This window comes from Meyerozyma guilliermondii, genomic scaffold, assembly GCF_000149425.1.
Source record: "Meyerozyma guilliermondii ATCC 6260 scaffold_5 genomic scaffold, whole genome shotgun sequence".
Taxonomy (NCBI): Eukaryota; Fungi; Ascomycota; class Pichiomycetes; order Serinales; family Debaryomycetaceae; genus Meyerozyma; species Meyerozyma guilliermondii.
This window is the reverse complement of record NW_001809796.1, coordinates 685,704-703,675: the sequence shown is the minus strand read 5'-3', so window position 1 is coordinate 703,675 and position 17,972 is coordinate 685,704. Positions and strand designations below refer to the sequence as shown.

Genomic DNA, 17,972 nt, shown 5'->3' with positions numbered 1-17,972 from the left:
GCATTCAAGAACCGTCTAGGGCCTGGTCGAAATTGAACTCGTTGGTAGCGAGTTGTTGTTCTATCATTTCCGTCCAAGGACCCACAAAGTCCAACCCAATATCACGGTTATTCATAAACCATTCCATCACCTCACTGTCACCAACGAGATTTTGGTAAGGAGAGTCTTCTCTCGTTCCCGCTTCTTCTGCAGCGTCGGGCAAGTTGACCCGCGACGAGCCCATGGGAGTGACGGGATCACTGTTTGTTTGCAAGTATGGAACATGTCCAAACACATCATTTCTTGAAGATGGACCAGAAAAGGACATATTTGGTCTTCTTCGCTTGGGAGCGGGAAACTCGTCCTCCTCCATCGACGAGAACATTTTAGCCTTTGTCTTCATTTCTGAGCATAGGTACATGAGAACCGTTGAGTAGCGGGTACACAAATGAAGTTCATCTGGAGAACAATCACGAAGGGTGATGGCTGCTTTCTGAATGCTTTGCATGATTTCATCGACGGAGATCATGGATAGCGACAAAATTGTGGAATCAAATTCTGTATTAGCAGCTCCACTAATCGATGATCTTTTGTGAGCTGTGATAGTCAAATAGCATTTCACAATAAAAGCAACAGCTCTAACGATTCGAGTAAGCCAGCGAACGGGCATGAACCGAAGTAGCTTTAATTTGTGAATTCGATGAGCCGCTGAAAGCATTTCATTTGCTGACGTGAATGCCATCTCGATATACTTTGCAGACTTTGAAAGCTCATCTAGTTTCAAAGTGACTTTTCTGTTTTTTCTCTTCCCTTTCTTGTCGTCTTCGCTTTTTGGAGACGGACTGAGTGCCAAAGAGTAAATGTAGAGTCGAGCATAATGGAACTCGAATATAAACGACTCTCTATCAATGGCCTCAGAAACCTCTTTAGAAAGCTTTGAGTTGGGGTTTAAAAACTGGCTTTGGCCCTGGGTAGAATTGTGAAGTAACTTTGCATTGGAAGGGACCAAAAACTCACGATACTTGCGGACCCAACTGTTGAGAAGTGGTGAGATGATATTCAACACTGCAAGATTTTGGCGCTGAGAGAGGGCACCAAGCTGAGCCTTGTAGCCGTAAAGAGACTCATGGCCCAACGACATGATCTGTAAAAGCTCAATTTTGGCCTTTTGATTTCTGGTGAATTTTAGTGAACTTTCCGCCGAGAGTCTCTTGATCTCTTCCTCACTCATATTGAGGATCTTGTAATCTTCATCTTCGTCGTCCATTTCCTCTTCAGTGGCGTCATCTTCGTCCAAATCAACTTCTGACAACGAATGAGCCAACATGGATCTTCGAGAAATGTTCATCACCGAATTGATTTCGGCAATATGAGTAGCGAGAAACGTCTTGGCACTCACCTCCATGAACCCCATATCTTGAGCCAATCTCACAGCAGAGCCGATAAGCATCCATGCCATTCGGTAGCTTCTTCTCATGGCTCCTAAACCTGCCAAGTTGACATCGTTAGAGTTTGTATCAGCAGCACTATCTTGGTCAGGATCATCGGCTCGATTGGCATAGTCCGACCACCGCCAATGAATGGCTCTGGGATTCCACTCGGTGAATAGTAAGAACGCAAAGATTGTTCCAATAGACCTCGTGGATGCTTCTGCCCATACAGTTTGCGAGATAAGTCGCTGAACGTAGAGCCATAGTCTATCGTGCAATTCGATATTTCTGGCCTGAGATTTCTCATCCAGAGTTCCATGTTTGGGCTCAAGACTGTAGTACCTCGAGGCAATGGTCAAAATGGCACACAAGAGAATTGGGTACCCAGAAAGTGTTTTTGGCGAATGGAGAAATTTGGGAACGTGAGGAAAGAATGGGTGGATCGTGGTAAAGAAAAGATTTACCAACATCTCTGCTTCCTGTTCACTCAATAGCCCATCTGGTCCTATGTACTCAATGTTGGAAAGGTACCTAGAAGCCTGAGGTCTAGCCAGATAAACTCCATCTGCTGCAGGAACAGTGAGTCTTGGACGAGTCAGAGCCATTGCCAATTCTGCCATTCCCGGAGCTCCTGGGGGCCGAGTTGGGTTGTTTAGGATATTTGAAAGCGAGGCAGCCAACGGCACAGATTCAGTTCCTGATTCGGGAGCAGAATTATCTCCAGATCCAGTTTCTTGTTTGTCTATACCAGCCTCAATTTGCCGATGTTTTGTTACTCCATCGATATTATCTCGCTCGTCCGCTTTGGCAATCGTTCCAGCAGCCTGTGCTAAAAATACAAGTGCTCCTTCCATGGTGGAAAAATGACTACTTGATTCTGCCTGATTTGGTTTCAGATCAGCGGGACCATTAGGAGCACTTTCTTCTCCATATGGCCCCAGTTCTTGGTCACTATTATTACCACCACTATAACCACCTGAGTGAACATTCGTGAGCGAGTTACTACGACTTTTATGACCACTTGAACCTTGTCTCGTACCAGACCCTCCACGACGAGATTCCACAAAAACACAATCTTTTCGTTCTCGAAGACATCTGGCACATTTTCCCTCACGAGGATTATCCACAGACCCGAGGTCACACTTAACTTTGCGTAGACGGCAATTGAGACATGCTTTATAGTTGCGCTTGAACCGTTGCAGCTCCATCTTGTCTCCTCATATTGCCGCGAATAACCGTTGAAGATTAGTGGGGTGGGGGCCTGCATGCACTCTTACTACAATCAATATAACATACAATTTGTTTATCTCTGATAACGCCGTCCTACTTATCTCTTGGTCAATTGCAACTTCTTCACCTGCTCTTCAAGCGTCTTCAACTTACTTTGCATTTCTTCAAGGTCCAGGTTGAGACGGTTTCGTTCATTAACAATGTTGCTTTCCCACTGTCTGAACCGCAGCTCTTCTGCCTTGACTTGCTCGGTAAAGAATTTTTTCAACGCATCCTCCTCTTCCTTAAACTTGGGGTTGTGCAGTCTACGAGGTTTCATAGCCTTCTTAATCTCGTCGCTCACACCTCCGTTAGCTTCACCACTAGGTTCATTATCGTCCAATTTGAGGCGCCTGTAAGCTTCGAAGTGAACCTCGTTTGTCAGCAAAATCAAGTCGATCATATTGGTTCTCAACAACAAACTCCGCAATTTCTTGAAATCGCAATGCTTGTCGTTTTCCACCTCAACTAATCCCCATGGGTATCTTCTTCCACGAGAATATTGACCAGGTGCAACTTCGTACTCGTCTTCAGATCCAATCACGGCGAATGGCATTGCTTCGATCAATTGCTTGGCGTGCTCGGCTCCAGCTGGGTCGTCGTAGTCGAATGGAGGGGTGTATATGTTGATGTCTTGTGCTTCAATGACATCTCTTATGCGAGACTTGAACGCATCCAATTCCTGTGGCGCCAAAGTGTCGGACTTGGCAATCACGGGAATCAAGTTCACTCTGGTTGAGAGCCGTTTCATCACTTCAATATCGAGTGGCTTAAGACTGTGACCTGTAGGACGGATGAAATATAAACAGGCATGGACTCTCAAGTCCTTTTTGTGGGTTCTGCGTGGCTGTTGTTCCTGTCTCATAAACAGCTCGTGTTGGTCGTCGATAAAATCGACTATTGGTGCCCACGAATCCTGGTTGTTGACATTGTTACCAAATCCAGGAGTGTCAATGATATTAAGACGAACCTTAAAGTTCTTCTCTTCGATCTCGGCCCGCACAATATCGATATCTACGGTTTGCTGTGGAGATGTAAACTTGTTGTGTCTCTCATTGGGATCTTGGTATGGTTTTAACGACGAATGAAAGAGAGTATTGATCAATGTCGTTTTCCCAAGACCACTTTCTCCCGCCACCATGATGGTGAAAGTGGCCCCTTGTTGCGAGATTATCTTATACCTATAGTTAGTATTTAGTAAAAGGGTGAATGAGCATGTCATCGTTGAAATAACTCGTCTCGTGTTCATTGGCGTCAGCCACGATCAAAATTAATATGAATCAAAAACTCAGTTTCAAAACATCTAAGTATTCACAGCTTGATAACAGCACCATATCTGGATGTACATACCTTTGGTTCGGTAAATTGGCGATTCCCACTGGTTCGGACATGGGCATGTTGTTATTTGTTGTTAGAAATTCTACACGCGCGCAATGAAAACTTCAACGATCTTTACGCGGAGTGGTGTACCGAGGTGTTAGCCGAGTTGTCAGTAACAATTTATTCAACAATATAACAACATAATATAAACAACACAGAGCGAATCTAACTCAACTCTGTACATTCCTCAATCTTTTCCTAGTTTATGTTATGTTTTTATGTCAAAAAAGGAGAAAAGTGATTGCGAAACGTAAGAAACAAACAAATCACAGAATTTACTCCTCCTCAGGCTTGGACTCTGCCGGCTGTTCTTCAGCTGGGGCTGGGGCCTCAGATAAGTCAGTCCACAAAGTCAAGTTATCTCTCAACAATTGCATAATCAAAGTAGAATCCTTGTAAGAATCCTCTGACAAAGTTTCTAAATCAGCCACAGCGTCATCAAAAGCTTGCTTAGCCAAATGGCAAGCTCTGTCAGGAGAATTCAAAATCTCATAGTAGAACACAGAGAAATTCAATGCTAATCCTAATCTGATGGGGTGAGTAGGAGGTAATTCGGTAACAGCCACATCGGATGCAGCCTTGTAAGCCTCCAACGACAAATCAGCAGCTTCCTTACGCTTCTCAGAAATGGCAAATTCAGCCAAGTAACGGTGGTAGTCTCCCTTCATCTTGTAGTAGAACACCTTGGACTCTCCAGTTTGAGCAGAAGAGATCAAATGATCAGTCAACACAGAAAGGATATCTTCACAGATCTTGGACAACTCAGCCTCAATCTTGGTACGGTACTCACGAATCAACGAAACTTGTGATTCGTTACCCTTGGCCTCTTCCTTTTGCTCGATAGAGGAAACAATTCTCCACGAGGCACGGCGAGCACCAATGACGTTCTTGTAAGCAACGGATAAAAGGTTGCGCTCTTCCACAGACAATTCTTGGCCGGACGAAGCAACAGCCTTCATGTTCTCAACCATTTCTTCATATCTTTCGGCCTGTTCAGCCAATTTGGCGAGATAGACAGAGTCTTCACGGGAAGCGGGCATCTAAGTTAGTAAACAAAATTCAAGGAGTTGAGAACAATAACAACCAAAATCAAGGGGGGCAAGAAAAACAACGATCAATCATCAATCAATCACGTTCCTACGACTTCATACTATCAATTGCCCATACTATGCGCTTACACTCGCAAACAACGCCTCAATAACGCAAATCGTCGATCCTTGCTCCCTATTTGCCGGTGGGCAAAATGATGAAAACGGAAAAATAATCGGAGGAAATGGCGATGATACTTACTGTTAAACGGTTCTAAGTATGTTTTGTCGCGTGTAAACAGACTTGCAGGACTCAAATCGCAAAGGCAAAAAATTGGTTAGTCACGTAGATTCGCTTCTTTACCTTTAAATTTGAACGACCGGTGTCCAATTCTGTTTTGAGCGCGAAGTTACACAAAAGCCCGCGGCGCCTGCTTACGTCGCCGCCTCACCTCAGCTTAGTCACGCGCGGGGGCGGGTTAGGTAAGCATGGCCAATAAGGAAAGCGGGAGGCACGCGAGTGGCGCACAAAGGGAAATTCTTTAGTTGCCATTGGCAGGTTGAGAGAATTTGGGAAACGTTGCGGCTGCTTATGTCATCGACTAAGGCTTAGGAAGTGCAATCTGAAAGAAAATCATTAAACCAAAGAAGAAGAAAAAAAATTTACATTGGTTATTTTCAATTCTGGATTGACTTGTTAACTTTTTTTTCGATTTCAATTCTGATTCAATACTGGATTCAATCCTGATTCAATTTCGTTTAATTTCGATTTCAAATCTGATTTCAGTTTTTGCAATTTTCAGCGCACCTCACTATTTTTCACCACTTTACAGCTTCTCTTCTTTCTACTTCTCTACCTATTCATGCTAATTCATGTCCATCTCTTCCTTGCCTTCACGATACGGGCGAGTTTCCTTGATATTTATTCCAAATCTCTTGTCTTTCATCATGGTGGAAAGTTGGTTGACGGTGTCTGCCATTGCACCAGTTAATTGGTATTGCGAGTGGACCCAGCTAGGATTAGCTGCTCCGCTGCCGCTGAGACGGATAACATCGTTGTTTACTTCATTCAACACAATTGTGCAACTTTCTCTTGCTACTGGAACCGATTTGCTGTGCTTCAATAATGACTTCAATTTAAGCGACGAGATTCCAAGTTTGGGTAAAGGTACTTCCAAGCCTGGTAAAACGGGCTTCTCCGCATCAATTCCATGACGCCCGGTGGTGTTGTCGGTAAGCAAAATTTTTTCAAGTGGGACAAATCGAGCAACTTGAACTGGACGAGATCTTACAAGACGACGATTGGAAAGCTCTGATAATCCCAATTTGAGCTGTTGGACCTCTTTTTTGGCACCTTCTAAATGTGTTTCAACGTCTCCATCGACGAAAGGAAAGCTGTCGGAGACATAACTTAACTTGAATGGGTAGACCGTGAACCGTTTATCGATTTTACCCAAAAGTTTACGAGAAGACTTCAACCGAAGTTGATGGTGAACGGCATAGTCGCGGATATGGATGGTGGGACGGGTGGAAAATTGGTTTTCTTGGTTATTTTTTCCGGTAAATTGGTCGATTTCGTCAAGGGTGATGATACCAGGTTCTTCAAATGAACCAATAGAACACATTCTGATGTCAATGCTGTACACTTCTCCCGCAAAAACAACAAAATCATCGGTAGGTATAACACTGGTGGTTGTAGCCGTTGGAGCCTTGGATTTTTCCGCCAAAACCAAATCGCCAGTGGCATTGGCATTTTTCAACAACCCAAGTTCTTGGTCTCTTTCAGTCCACACTACACCCTTGATATCCTTCTCCGCAACAATTCCCTCGGCCTGACCAGCCAAAAACCTTCTAACACGACGAACCTTGGAATCTGGAACCACCACACAGTTGTATTGAGCAGCAATAGTATCCACCAACAACCGTATTTGACTACCGGTAATTTTTCCTGATTCAGTTCCCAACACTGTAGGAACCTTCTCGGGACTCATGGCAAGACCCAAGAGGGCCACCAATGACTCAGTGGCAATATGAGCAGCACAAATGGCATCAGCATTCGCACCAACTAATGGTCCTTCGGGAGCAGGTTTACTATCCACTTGGTGACCCTGAGGATAGATGACAATAGTATGTGATACGTTGGCAGTATATCCATCGATTTGAACCCCAAGAGACACGGTAACTATGTCTCCCACTGAAAAAATGTAAGGAGTCTCATCGTCGATTTCTGGTGAAAACCCTCCCACAATATCATTAACTTCAACAGTCACAGGAGTAGCTATACCTTTCTCTTTCACATCGTTGTTATATACCTTGGCAAGAAGTCTGGCAAGGTACGAGTCACCTAAATAACAAATTTCCTGAGACGATAATGGATTATTGGTACCAAGATGGTAAGAATCATTGATCAAATTAATGATGTATTTCAACCCTGATTGTACTACTTTTCCAGCAACACGATACTTATCCAAGACCTTGTCATCGAGCTTGTTCTTTTGCTGCAACAAGACGTCGGCATCGTCTTCGTGGACTGCCAATTGCATAGTTGTAAAGACTAAGTTTCTAGATTTTTTTCGCGATGCGATGCCTTTACTTCTGGGGAAAACTAAAAAAAATTGACGACAACTGCAGGATTCGAACCTGCGCGGGCAAAGCCCAAAAGATTTCTAATCTTTCTCCTTAACCACTCGGACAAGTTGCCATAACTGCTAATTAGATGTCGGCGTTGGTATTAAGTACCTTTCTGCCATGTCTATTCCTTCAAAAACATTTTCCTTGCGTAGTAATTCAATAATTGATATATTTGGGTACCTTGTGTATTGGTGTACGGTTGTGCCCAGGTATTATGCATTGGTTATTTGACACGAAAATCCTGGACTTTCACACAAATGCGAAAATCGGGTCAGACTCGCTCAAAATGGGTCATAGAACTTGATTCAGTATGGCGACATATGCAGGATAATTCACATTTTTGAAATCACCTCAAGAAAATCAGAACTACGATATGAGCCTCGGTTATCGTTTCTCTCGCTTCTACCTCTGCATTTCTACATCATCTCCATATCCTTCTATTAATGCTATTGCATCCTAGTATACACGGCCGTAGCCCTATGCTATCACAACTCGGTGTTGTCCAAGAAAAAGTAGTTTCCTGATGCCTTTTGTTCTTTGTCCATTTGCGAGTCCAACTTGTTGATTCTAGGTCTGTACGAGTTGGGGTCTCTTCTAAACGTAACGTTCAAGTTCTTCAAGAATCGGTTACAACCGGTCAACAAAGACTCGGGAGCACGGGCATTGGCATCCTTAGATGGTTGACCATCGAATACAATAACTCTATCAGCCAAGTAAGTAGCCATGATAAAATCGTGCTCAACGATGAAAGCGGTTTTCTTGGCGTGAAGAATGAATCTTCTGATAACCTTGGAACAAATAATACGCTGCTCCGAATCGAGGTAAGCAGAAGGCTCATCGATCAAGTAGATATCAGCGGGAATACCCAAAGCCAACACTATAGCCACACGTTGCAATTCACCACCAGACAAAGTTTGCACTTCTTGATCAATAATATCGTCGATTTTCAATGGCTTCACCACATCGGTTTGAAATTGAGGATGCAAAAATGAAGCTCTGATTTTCTTGAAGAACAATTGTCTCACAGTACCAGGGAATTTGGGTGCAATCTTTTGTGGCTTCATGGAAACATTAAGCTTAGGAATTTGTTGACCATTGTCTGGAGCAGTAGCACCGGCCAACAAACGACAGAAAGTAGTTTTACCGGTACCATTTTCACCCATCATCACCAAAATTTCCGAATCGGTGAAATCACCTGCCTCTACCGACAAGTGGAAATCTCCCTGGGTCTTTTCCATAGCGGGATATTTTAATGCATTGGTTCTGTCGAGAAGCATATCATCAGCCACATCGGCCAATCTGAACTGCAACGACTCGGTACGGAATCTCATGTTCTCAGAAGGAATGTGACCATCCAAGAAAATATTGATACCTTCACGAACATTCGAAGGAAACGTCACCACACCGTAAATGGAGGGTGCACCGTACAAAATACAGATGAAATCAGACAAGTAATCCAACACAGACAAATCATGCTCCACACAAATGACATAAGTCACTGGGTCCAACAATGATCTGATGATTTCAGCAGCTCTCAAACGCTGCTTGACATCCAAGTACGACGATGGCTCGTCAAACATGTACACATCAGCCTTTTGGATCACCGTCATACCAAGAGCAAAACGTTGCAATTCTCCACCAGACAAATCGGCCACATTACGATCCATGACACCGTGCAATTCGAGAACATTAAGAACATAATCCCACACTTCCTTACGTTCCAACTTCAGTTTCAAGATACCAGAAACATCCTTCACCGGCGACTTGGCAAGAGCTCGAGGAATATTATCCACGTACTGGGGCTTGATGATAGCCTTAAGATCATCCTCCAAAACCTTGGTGAAGTAATTTTGCAATTCAGATCCACGGAAATGCTTCAAGATATCTGACCAGTCTGGTGGATCATCGTAACGTCCCAAATTGGGTTTCTGTTTACCAGCTAAAATTTTAAGGGCAGTACTTTTACCGATACCGTTAGTACCTACCAACCCTAAAACACGGCCAGCTCTTGGAGTAGGAAGTCTGTGAAGTTTGAAGGAGTTGGCAGAGTATCTGTGAGTGGTCTCGGCATCGAGATTTGTAGGCACATTGATGATATTAATGGCGTCAAACGGACATTTCTTCACACAAATACCACAACCGATACACAAAGTTTCGGAAATAAATGCAATTTTTGAAGCCGGGGTCACTTCAATACAAAGTTTACCGGTCTTGACCACAGGACATGACTTTCTGCATTCCTGTTTACACTTTTTGGGCTTGCATCTGTCCGTAGAGACAATGGCGATTCTCGTGTTCTTGTCACTCATACTGAAGAAGCAGTGCGGCGAGCACAAATTTTTCACAATATTAGTGCTCCAGATTACGCACCAAATAAGAAAAGCGGCGTAAATTTGAGATTGTTACTAACTGCCGCCTTGTGATTGGTGGAGAAAAAAGAAAAAAAGAAAAAAAGTCAAGAAACGAGTATGCGCAAATCTGTTGTTTGCGAAGAGAAAGCCTAGGCAACTTATTAGATGCATACTTTCAAGAACGCTACAAATTTTCGTGGGTATTCGTATTGGTCTTATACTATGTACAGGAACAAAAAACTTACCCGGACGGCGTTATCCGATATATATTTGAAGCAGATCCGTATTTCAAAAACTTCCGAATATTTCTTAGGAGATGAAGTAAGAGGTATTTTAAAATGTTGTTTTGACCCAGTTTTTGGGCTTTGGTGTGATTTAGACATAACTGCATCATGTGGATGAATACGATTCGATTAATATGACCAATATGCCATTTTTAGGGGGCTGTTTTATCAGCAATCGTTCCCTATTTATGGTGTTGTTTTGGTGATTTTGGTTCTTTGATGTATTCCCGGAACCGGCAGACCCACAGTATTTGCTTAATGGGCGCTAAAGTTGGTGAAGTGAACTTGCGAGATCAAATTGATCATATCGCCATCATCAAGCTAGTACTGAAACAACTAGGGGCGCCACTCGAGAGAAACATGTACATGGAAGTACCATGTCAGCAGATGTGCAATGGACATGAGCATGTTTGTCTCAGAGTGGATATGATTTCGGTTGTTGGCTTTTGGTTTTTCGGGATGGAAATGACAATGACTGATACACTGGGCTGGAACAGGTGGTGGCTGCAAAAATGAAACCTGATGATTGAAGAAGTGTTTACTTGGCGTTTATTGATTTGATATGCGCTGTCACCAAGTAACAGAGGTCGTTCTACATGTTAGAAATACTGTTGTCATCACCAGTCTTTCACATCTTCAACTACTCAGCGTGGGAATGTTGACACATGCCACAACTTCGCCAGCTGCTTGGTGATGTGCTCACTCACAAGACACTTTTTCTGGCTGAGAGACTACAAAGTAAACTAGAGGCTACTGCGCCTCGTTGCCCATAACATAGATGGACAGTTCCCTCAGTGTTCAGCAGAAACCTTCTCGAAATGCACTGATGAGCACGAAGAAGTCTCGGATTCAGCTCAAAACTTTCTAGCTGGTCATATCTGCCAAAGCCGACTCGCAGAATCCCCGCTCAGCCCAGGCGTACGAACTACTATACTCCTTAAAGCACAAGAATGTATTTGAGATCAACCGTTTAGGTTGCATTAAGATCTACCTACAGCTAGACCACGTCGCAGACACATTGACCGTCTCCTCTACACCTAGAATAGTAATACCATATCTACGCAGTACGAACAATTAGTGTCCCGTAAAAAAAGTTCGGCAATTTTTGTTGATCGCGCAGACAAAGTTCAAGTGGGTACGGAGCTAATTGGTTTCCACCACGATATAAAAGCCATTAGACTTGTCTGAGCACCTTGCAAGTAACATGGCTAACGTAATTCCAGAAGCTGAGCTTTATCCTGAGCTTTATGGACTTAGGAGATCTCACCGTGAAAAGCGAGCCACCATTGTTGAAAGTGAATCTGAAGATGAAAAGCCCCAAAGAAAACGAAAACGGGATGTGGACTCGGATGTGGACGACGACGACATTGGAAGCGATACTGAGGGCAGCGACATTGAGTTTGGTGTGACTTCCAAGCCAAAACGTTCAACTAGAAAACCGCCCAGCAGATCGAAAAGTCAAACACCCACCGTGGCCGAGGTTCGATTCTCGTCTCGGAACAGCCGACTGGTTAACTATGCGGTTGACACTGAAAATGACGACGATTTGCTAGAAAGTGGAGACGAAGATGGCTACGACGATTACTACTATTTTCAGCAGGCCGACCAAGAAGTGGAAGAACCCAAAAGTATTGACATGGTTCTCGACCACAAACTCAACCCAGACAACGCCGAGGTGACCCTGGACCCCAAGCTTGACTATGTGTTTCGTATAAAGTGGCTGGATGCGCTGCATCTTCACAATACTTGGGAACCATGGCTGGTGCTCAAGCTGTATAAAGGGTTCCGCAAAGTAGACAATTACATCAAGCAGTACATTTTGTTGGACCAGGAGATCCGGTCGGACCCGATGACCACCAACGAGGACATAGAAGCCATGGATATTGAAAGAGAACGTCGTCGGGATGAGCAGGAAGAGTACACCCAAGTCGAGCGGATAGTCGATAGCGAGCGGATTGAGGTTGATGGAGAAAGTCAATTGCGTTACTTTTGCAAATGGAAACGCTTATATTATGACGAGTGTACCTGGGAGAACGCCGAGGAAATAGCACGGATGTGTCCTGAGCAGGTGACAAGGTACCAGCAACGAGTCAACCTGAAAATACTACCTTCTACTTCGGCCAATTATCCCCAGAACCAACGCCCGCGCTTTGAAAAATTGGTGAAACAGCCGCTTTTCATCAAGAATGGTGAGCTCCGTGATTTCCAACTCACCGGACTCAACTGGATGGCTTTCCTCTGGCTGCGAAACGAAAACGGTATCTTGGCAGACGAAATGGGGTTGGGAAAAACCGTACAAACCATAGCTTTCTTGTCGTGGCTCATCTATGCTCGCCGGCAAAACGGACCTCATTTGGTAGTGGTACCTTTGCTGACGATTCCAGCATGGCAAGAGACGTTTGAAAAATGGGCTCCCGACGTCAATTGCATCTACTATCTTGGAAACACAGAGTCTCGTGCAACTATCCGAGACTACGAACTTTACGATGGAAAGAAGATAAAGTTCAACGTTATGTTGACGACTTACGAGTATATTCTCAAAGACCGTAATGAGTTGGGGTCAATTAAATGGCAGTTTTTGGCGGTGGATGAAGCTCACCGGCTCAAAAACGCAGAGCTGTCGTTGTACGAGTCTCTTAGACTGTTCCGAGTTGCCAATCGTCTCTTGATCACAGGTACTCCTTTGCAGAATAATATCAAGGAACTTGCCGCTTTGTGCAACTTTTTATTGCCAGGACGGTTCAACATTGATCAAGAAATCGATTTTGAAACTCCTGATGCCGAACAAGAAAAGTACATCAAAGAACTCCAGCAGAACATCAAGCCATACATTTTGCGACGTCTCAAGAAAGATGTGGAAAAGCTGCTTCCGCTGAAAACCGAAAGAATTCTTCGAGTCGAACTCTCCGACATGCAGACAGATTACTACAAGAACATCATCACCAAAAACTACTCTGCGTTGAACGCCGGTAACTCAGGACTGCAAATATCTCTTTTGAACGTTATGGCCGAACTCAAGAAAGCTTCAAACCATCCATATTTGTTTGACGGTGCCGAAGAAAGAGTGCTTGGAACCCTGACATCGTCTGCTAATCGTGAAAGTGTATTGCGAGGGATGATCATGTCTTCGGGTAAGATGGTTCTCTTGGAACAACTTTTGACTCGGTTGCGTAAAGAGGGCCATAGAGTATTAATTTTCTCGCAGATGGTTCGAATGTTGGACATTTTAGGTGATTACCTTTCTATAAAAGGCTACGCATTCCAGCGGTTGGATGGTGGAATACCTTCGTCTCAGCGTCGGATTTCCATTGACCATTTTAATGCTCCAGACTCTCGAGATTTCGTCTTCTTGTTGTCCACCAGAGCCGGTGGTTTGGGTATCAACTTGATGACGGCTGACACTGTCATTATATTTGACTCGGATTGGAATCCCCAAGCGGATTTGCAAGCCATGGCTCGTGCCCATCGAATTGGACAAAAGAACCATGTTTCCGTATACCGATTTGTGAGCAAAGACACCATAGAAGAAGAAATTTTGGAGAGAGCGAGAAAGAAGATGATTTTGGAATATGCCATTATTTCGCTTGGTATCACGGACCCCAGTAAGAAGAGCAAGAGCGAGCCAAATAGCAACGAGTTGAGTCAGATCCTCAAGTTTGGAGCTGGAAATATGTTCAAGGCTAATGATAACCAAAAGAAGTTGGAAGAGTTGAATTTGGATGAGGTGTTGAACCACGCAGAGGACCATGTGACCACTCCAGACTTGGGAGAGCTGAATCTCGGTTCCGAGGAGTTTTTGAAACAATTTGAAGTTACAGACTACAAAGCTGATGTCGAGTGGGATGATATTATTCCACAAGAAGAACTAGCCAAGCTCAAAGATGACGAGAAAAAGAAAGCCGACGAACAGTTTTTGCAGGAGCAAATTGCAATGTACTCTCGTCGTCGTGCTGCCGCCAAGCAATTGGGTGTTGGCGAGCAAGATGAAGAAGAAGACGAAAATATTTCTTCAGACGATACCGACAAGAAGAAGAAAGCCCGCAAGCAGCATATCGATAACCATGAGTTATCTGAAAAAGAGATCCGTGGTATCTACCGTTCTATTTTACGGTGGGGTGATTTGACTGGAAGATGGGAACAGTTGGTGGAAGAAGGTAGTATTTCCAACAAGAATCCAGTTTTGATCAAGCATGCTTATAATGAGATCATTTCGATGTCGAGACAATTGGTGAAGGAGGAAGCAGCTCGTAGGGAAGCCGCCATGGCCGAGTTGGAGCGCAAAGCAGAGGAGCTGAAAGATCTGAAAGAAGTCAAAGATCTGAAAGAACAAACGCCAATGGCATTGTGGATGGCCAAGAAGAAGGAGAAAAAGGCTGTTTTGTTCGAGTACCATGGGGTCAAGAATATAAATGCCGAATTGGTGTTGATGAGACCCAGTGATATGCATGCACTTTCTGACTTGATTCCCAAAGCCAAACCGGAGAGTTTTGAACTTCCAAGTTCACCAAAGCAGGTAAGTTCGTGGACCTGTGACTGGACAGACAAAGATGATGCTATGTTGATGGTGGGAGTGTACAAATTTGGCTATGGTCTGTGGGTGCAAATACGAGACGATCCTGTTTTGGGGTTACAGAACAAGATTTTTTTGGAGCCTCAGGGCGGGAAAGAAAAGAAAGACGAAGGAGAAGCTGACAAGAAAGATAAAAAGGTTCCGGGAGCAGTTCATCTAGGAAGGAGAGTAGACTATTTGTTCAGTTTGATCAAGGGCGAAGAAGAACCTGCGAAAAAGCGAGTTAAAAAACAGCCTACTAAGCAGGCTACAAAGCAATCAGCAAAGCCGGCTGCAAAGAGTACAAAGGTGAAAAAAGAGACAAAGAAAGAAGCGAAGAAATCGCCCGAACCTCGCCCCAAAAAGCCCAAAGTCGCCAAAAGTGCCACTAAGGGAAGAGCATCAACCTCTCCGCCAGCTAACTCTCCTGCCCATAGCTCACATACATCAGAAACCGTCGACAAAAATGACGATCTTGAGTATGCTAGCATGGACGAATCTGACTGTAAAGATGCTTTAAGACCAGTTTCCAAGTCATTGATGAAACTACACAAGGGCAACAAGGGCCTCGACAAGTCCGAGTGGGCGCACATTCTCAAGTCAGAACTTATGACTATTGGTGAACATATTGACAAGATTGCGAATGAGGAACAAAAACGCAATAAGCATTTATGGTCGTACGCCAGTCTTTATTGGCCAGCCAAGGTTCCTTCACGAAAGATCCACGACATGTACAACCGGCTCAAGGCAAAATCATAAACAATACATAGGTTATATACGAATTTTCTACATGATATCTTTCGCCTCGTATATACCAATTTGCAGCCGGCCAGATTTGATTTCCTGCACTGCCCATCGCATTACCCGCCTTCGCACCCAATGAAAAAAAATTTTAGTTTGTACTTCTACAAAAAAACCCTCCACGAAGCCTATCCTTTACGCTTCAAAACAAACGTAAATCCATAAAAAAACCCAAAAAAAAATCCCCACCATGTCTGACCTCCAGGAATCGTTGGAAAAGTTGTCCATCAACGAAAAGGCCCCTCAGGCTCCTGCCGATGACGCGACACCTTCCAACACCACCACCTTGGAAAAGGAGTCTTCTGAGTCCGCAGCTGCCGCTGCTGGAGAGGGAGCTGGAGAAGAAGGAGAAGAGGCTTCGGCTTCGCTCTACGTGGGAGAACTTAACCCATCGGTGAACGAGGCTCTTCTTTTCGAGATCTTCTCGCCTATCGGTCAGGTGTCGTCGATCCGTGTTTGTCGTGATGCTGTTACCAAGAAGTCGTTGGGTTATGCCTATGTGAACTTCCACAAGCACGCCGACGGATCCCGTGCCATCGAAGAGTTGAACTACTCTTTGGTGGATGGACGTCCATGCCGTATTATGTGGTCGCAAAGAGACCCTTCGCTCCGTAGAAATGGCGATGGCAACATTTTTATCAAAAACTTGCACCCTGCTATTGACAACAAGGCGTTGCACGACACCTTCTCTGCTTTCGGCAGAATTCTTTCTTGTAAGGTTGCTACCGATGAATTGGGACAGAGCAAGTGTTTTGGATTTGTACACTATGAGACTGCCGAAGCTGCCGAAGCTGCTATTGAAAACGTTAACGGTATGTTGTTGAACGACCGTGAGGTGTTTGTTGGTAAGCACGTTTCTAAGCGTGACAGAGAATCAAAGTTCGAAGAGATGAAGGCCAACTTTACCAACGTCTACGTCAAGAACTTGGCTCCTGAAGTCGACAACGCCAAATTCGAAGAGATTTTCAAGCCTTTCGGCCCTGTCACCTCGGTGCACTTGGAAACTGACCAGGAGGGTAAGTCTCGTGGATTTGGTTTCGTCAACTTTGAGAACCACGAATCTGCTCTCAATGCGGTCAAAGAAATGAACGACAAGGAAATTGATGGCCAAAAGCTTTACGTTGGAAGAGCCCAAAAGAAGCGTGAAAGATTGGACGAATTGAAGAGATTATACGAAAGTACTCGTTTGGAGAAGTTGCTGAAGTACCAAGGTGTTAACTTGTTTGTCAAGAACTTGGACGACAGCATTGATTCCGAGAAATTGGAAGAGGAATTCAAGCCTTTCGGTACCATCACATCTGCCCGTGTCATGGTTGATGACGCTGGTAAGTCCAAGGGTTTTGGTTTCGTGTGTTTCTCTTCTCCTGAAGAAGCTACTAAGGCCATCACCGAGATGAACCAACGTATGATCCAAGGAAAGCCATTGTACGTTGCCTTGGCTCAACGTAAGGACGTTAGACGTTCGCAATTGGAACAACAGATCCAAGCTCGTAACCAAATGAGAATGCAGAATGCTGCTGCTGCTGCTGGAATGCCAGGCCAATTCATGCTGCCTATGTTCTACGGTCAACAACCAGGTTTCTTCCCACCCAATGGACGTGGTGGAGCTCAAGGACCTTTCCCACCTAACCCACAAATGATGATGCCTCGTGGCGGACAAATGCCTCCTCCTCAAGGTCAATGGCCTCGTGCTGGTCCTAACGGACAACCAGTTCCCGTTTACGGAATGCCACCAGTTTATGGCGGAGAGTTTAACGGACCCAATGGTCAAAGGCAACAACGTGGAGCATACCCACCTAACCGTAACCAAAAGGGTGGCCGTCCTCAAAGAGATTTGGCTGCTATCATTTCCACAGTTCCAGTTGACCAACAGAAGAGAATCTTGGGAGAGGAATTATACCCCAAGATTGTCGCTACTGGTAAGGCACAAGAGCCCGAGGCTGCTGGTAAGATCACTGGTATGATGTTAGACTTGGAGAACGAGGAGATTTTGGCTTTATTGGAAGACGACGAATTGTTCGAGAACCACTTTGAAGATGCTTTGACTGCTTTTGAAGAGTACAAGAAGGGTGAACAAGCTGAGTAGGTGCTGTGGCATGTATTCTATTGAGATGTAATGTAATAGTTATTGGAATGGGATAATAGAGTAAGTCGTAGATAGTGTGCGGCGCCGGAACATTATGGAAGTGCAATAGTCCGCGATGATAAAAAGTGAAGAATTGAAAATGAATTGAAAATGCTTCACTTTTTAGTGAAATTTGAATAAATAT

The 17,972-nt window shown here is 44.3% G+C and overlaps 7 protein-coding genes and 1 non-coding gene across 8 annotated transcripts; 2 read left to right on the top strand and 6 right to left on the bottom strand. All coding sequences in view use genetic code 12, as the record gives it.

Moving 5' to 3' along the window:
- Nucleotides 1-4: 4 nt before the first annotated feature.
- On the bottom strand, nt 5-2,617 carry ARO80 (Aro80p; the record flags this gene model as incomplete). The annotated part of the gene is made up of 1 exon (XM_001483549.1): nt 5-2,617. The coding sequence occupies one exon, from the start codon at nt 2,615-2,617 to the stop codon at nt 5-7; it is 2,613 nt and encodes an 870-aa protein (XP_001483599.2).
- A 119-nt stretch (nt 2,618-2,736) lies between these two features.
- On the bottom strand, nt 2,737-3,927 carry CDC12 (septin; the record flags this gene model as incomplete). Its single annotated transcript, XM_001483548.1, has 1 exon — nt 2,737-3,927. One exon carries the CDS (start codon nt 3,925-3,927, stop codon nt 2,737-2,739), a length of 1,191 nt encoding a protein of 396 aa, XP_001483598.2.
- Nucleotides 3,928-4,333: 406 nt separating this feature from the next.
- On the bottom strand, nt 4,334-5,098 carry BMH1 (14-3-3 family protein; the record flags this gene model as incomplete). Its single annotated transcript, XM_001483547.1, has 1 exon — nt 4,334-5,098. The coding sequence occupies one exon, from the start codon at nt 5,096-5,098 to the stop codon at nt 4,334-4,336; it is 765 nt and encodes a 254-aa protein (XP_001483597.1).
- Nucleotides 5,099-5,952: 854 nt separating this feature from the next.
- On the bottom strand, nt 5,953-7,629 carry ARX1 (putative hydrolase; the record flags this gene model as incomplete). The annotated part of the gene is made up of 1 exon (XM_001483546.1): nt 5,953-7,629. One exon carries the CDS (start codon nt 7,627-7,629, stop codon nt 5,953-5,955), a length of 1,677 nt encoding a protein of 558 aa, XP_001483596.1.
- A 76-nt stretch (nt 7,630-7,705) lies between these two features.
- Nucleotides 7,706-7,787, bottom strand: PGUG_06010. Its single transcript has one exon. It is a non-coding gene; the product is annotated as a tRNA-Ser (tRNA).
- Nucleotides 7,788-8,202: 415 nt separating this feature from the next.
- RLI1 (Fe-S cluster-binding ribosome biosynthesis protein) lies at nt 8,203-10,026 on the bottom strand (the record flags this gene model as incomplete). Its single annotated transcript, XM_001483545.1, has 1 exon — nt 8,203-10,026. The coding sequence occupies one exon, from the start codon at nt 10,024-10,026 to the stop codon at nt 8,203-8,205; it is 1,824 nt and encodes a 607-aa protein (XP_001483595.2).
- A 1,530-nt stretch (nt 10,027-11,556) lies between these two features.
- Nucleotides 11,557-15,660, top strand: PGUG_04323 (chromatin-remodeling ATPase; the record flags this gene model as incomplete). The annotated part of the gene is made up of 1 exon (XM_001483544.1): nt 11,557-15,660. The coding sequence occupies one exon, from the start codon at nt 11,557-11,559 to the stop codon at nt 15,658-15,660; it is 4,104 nt and encodes a 1,367-aa protein (XP_001483594.2).
- Nucleotides 15,661-15,892: 232 nt separating this feature from the next.
- Nucleotides 15,893-17,788, top strand: PGUG_04322 (polyadenylate-binding protein; the record flags this gene model as incomplete). The annotated part of the gene is made up of 1 exon (XM_001483543.1): nt 15,893-17,788. One exon carries the CDS (start codon nt 15,893-15,895, stop codon nt 17,786-17,788), a length of 1,896 nt encoding a protein of 631 aa, XP_001483593.2.
- Nucleotides 17,789-17,972: the final 184 nt, after the last annotated feature.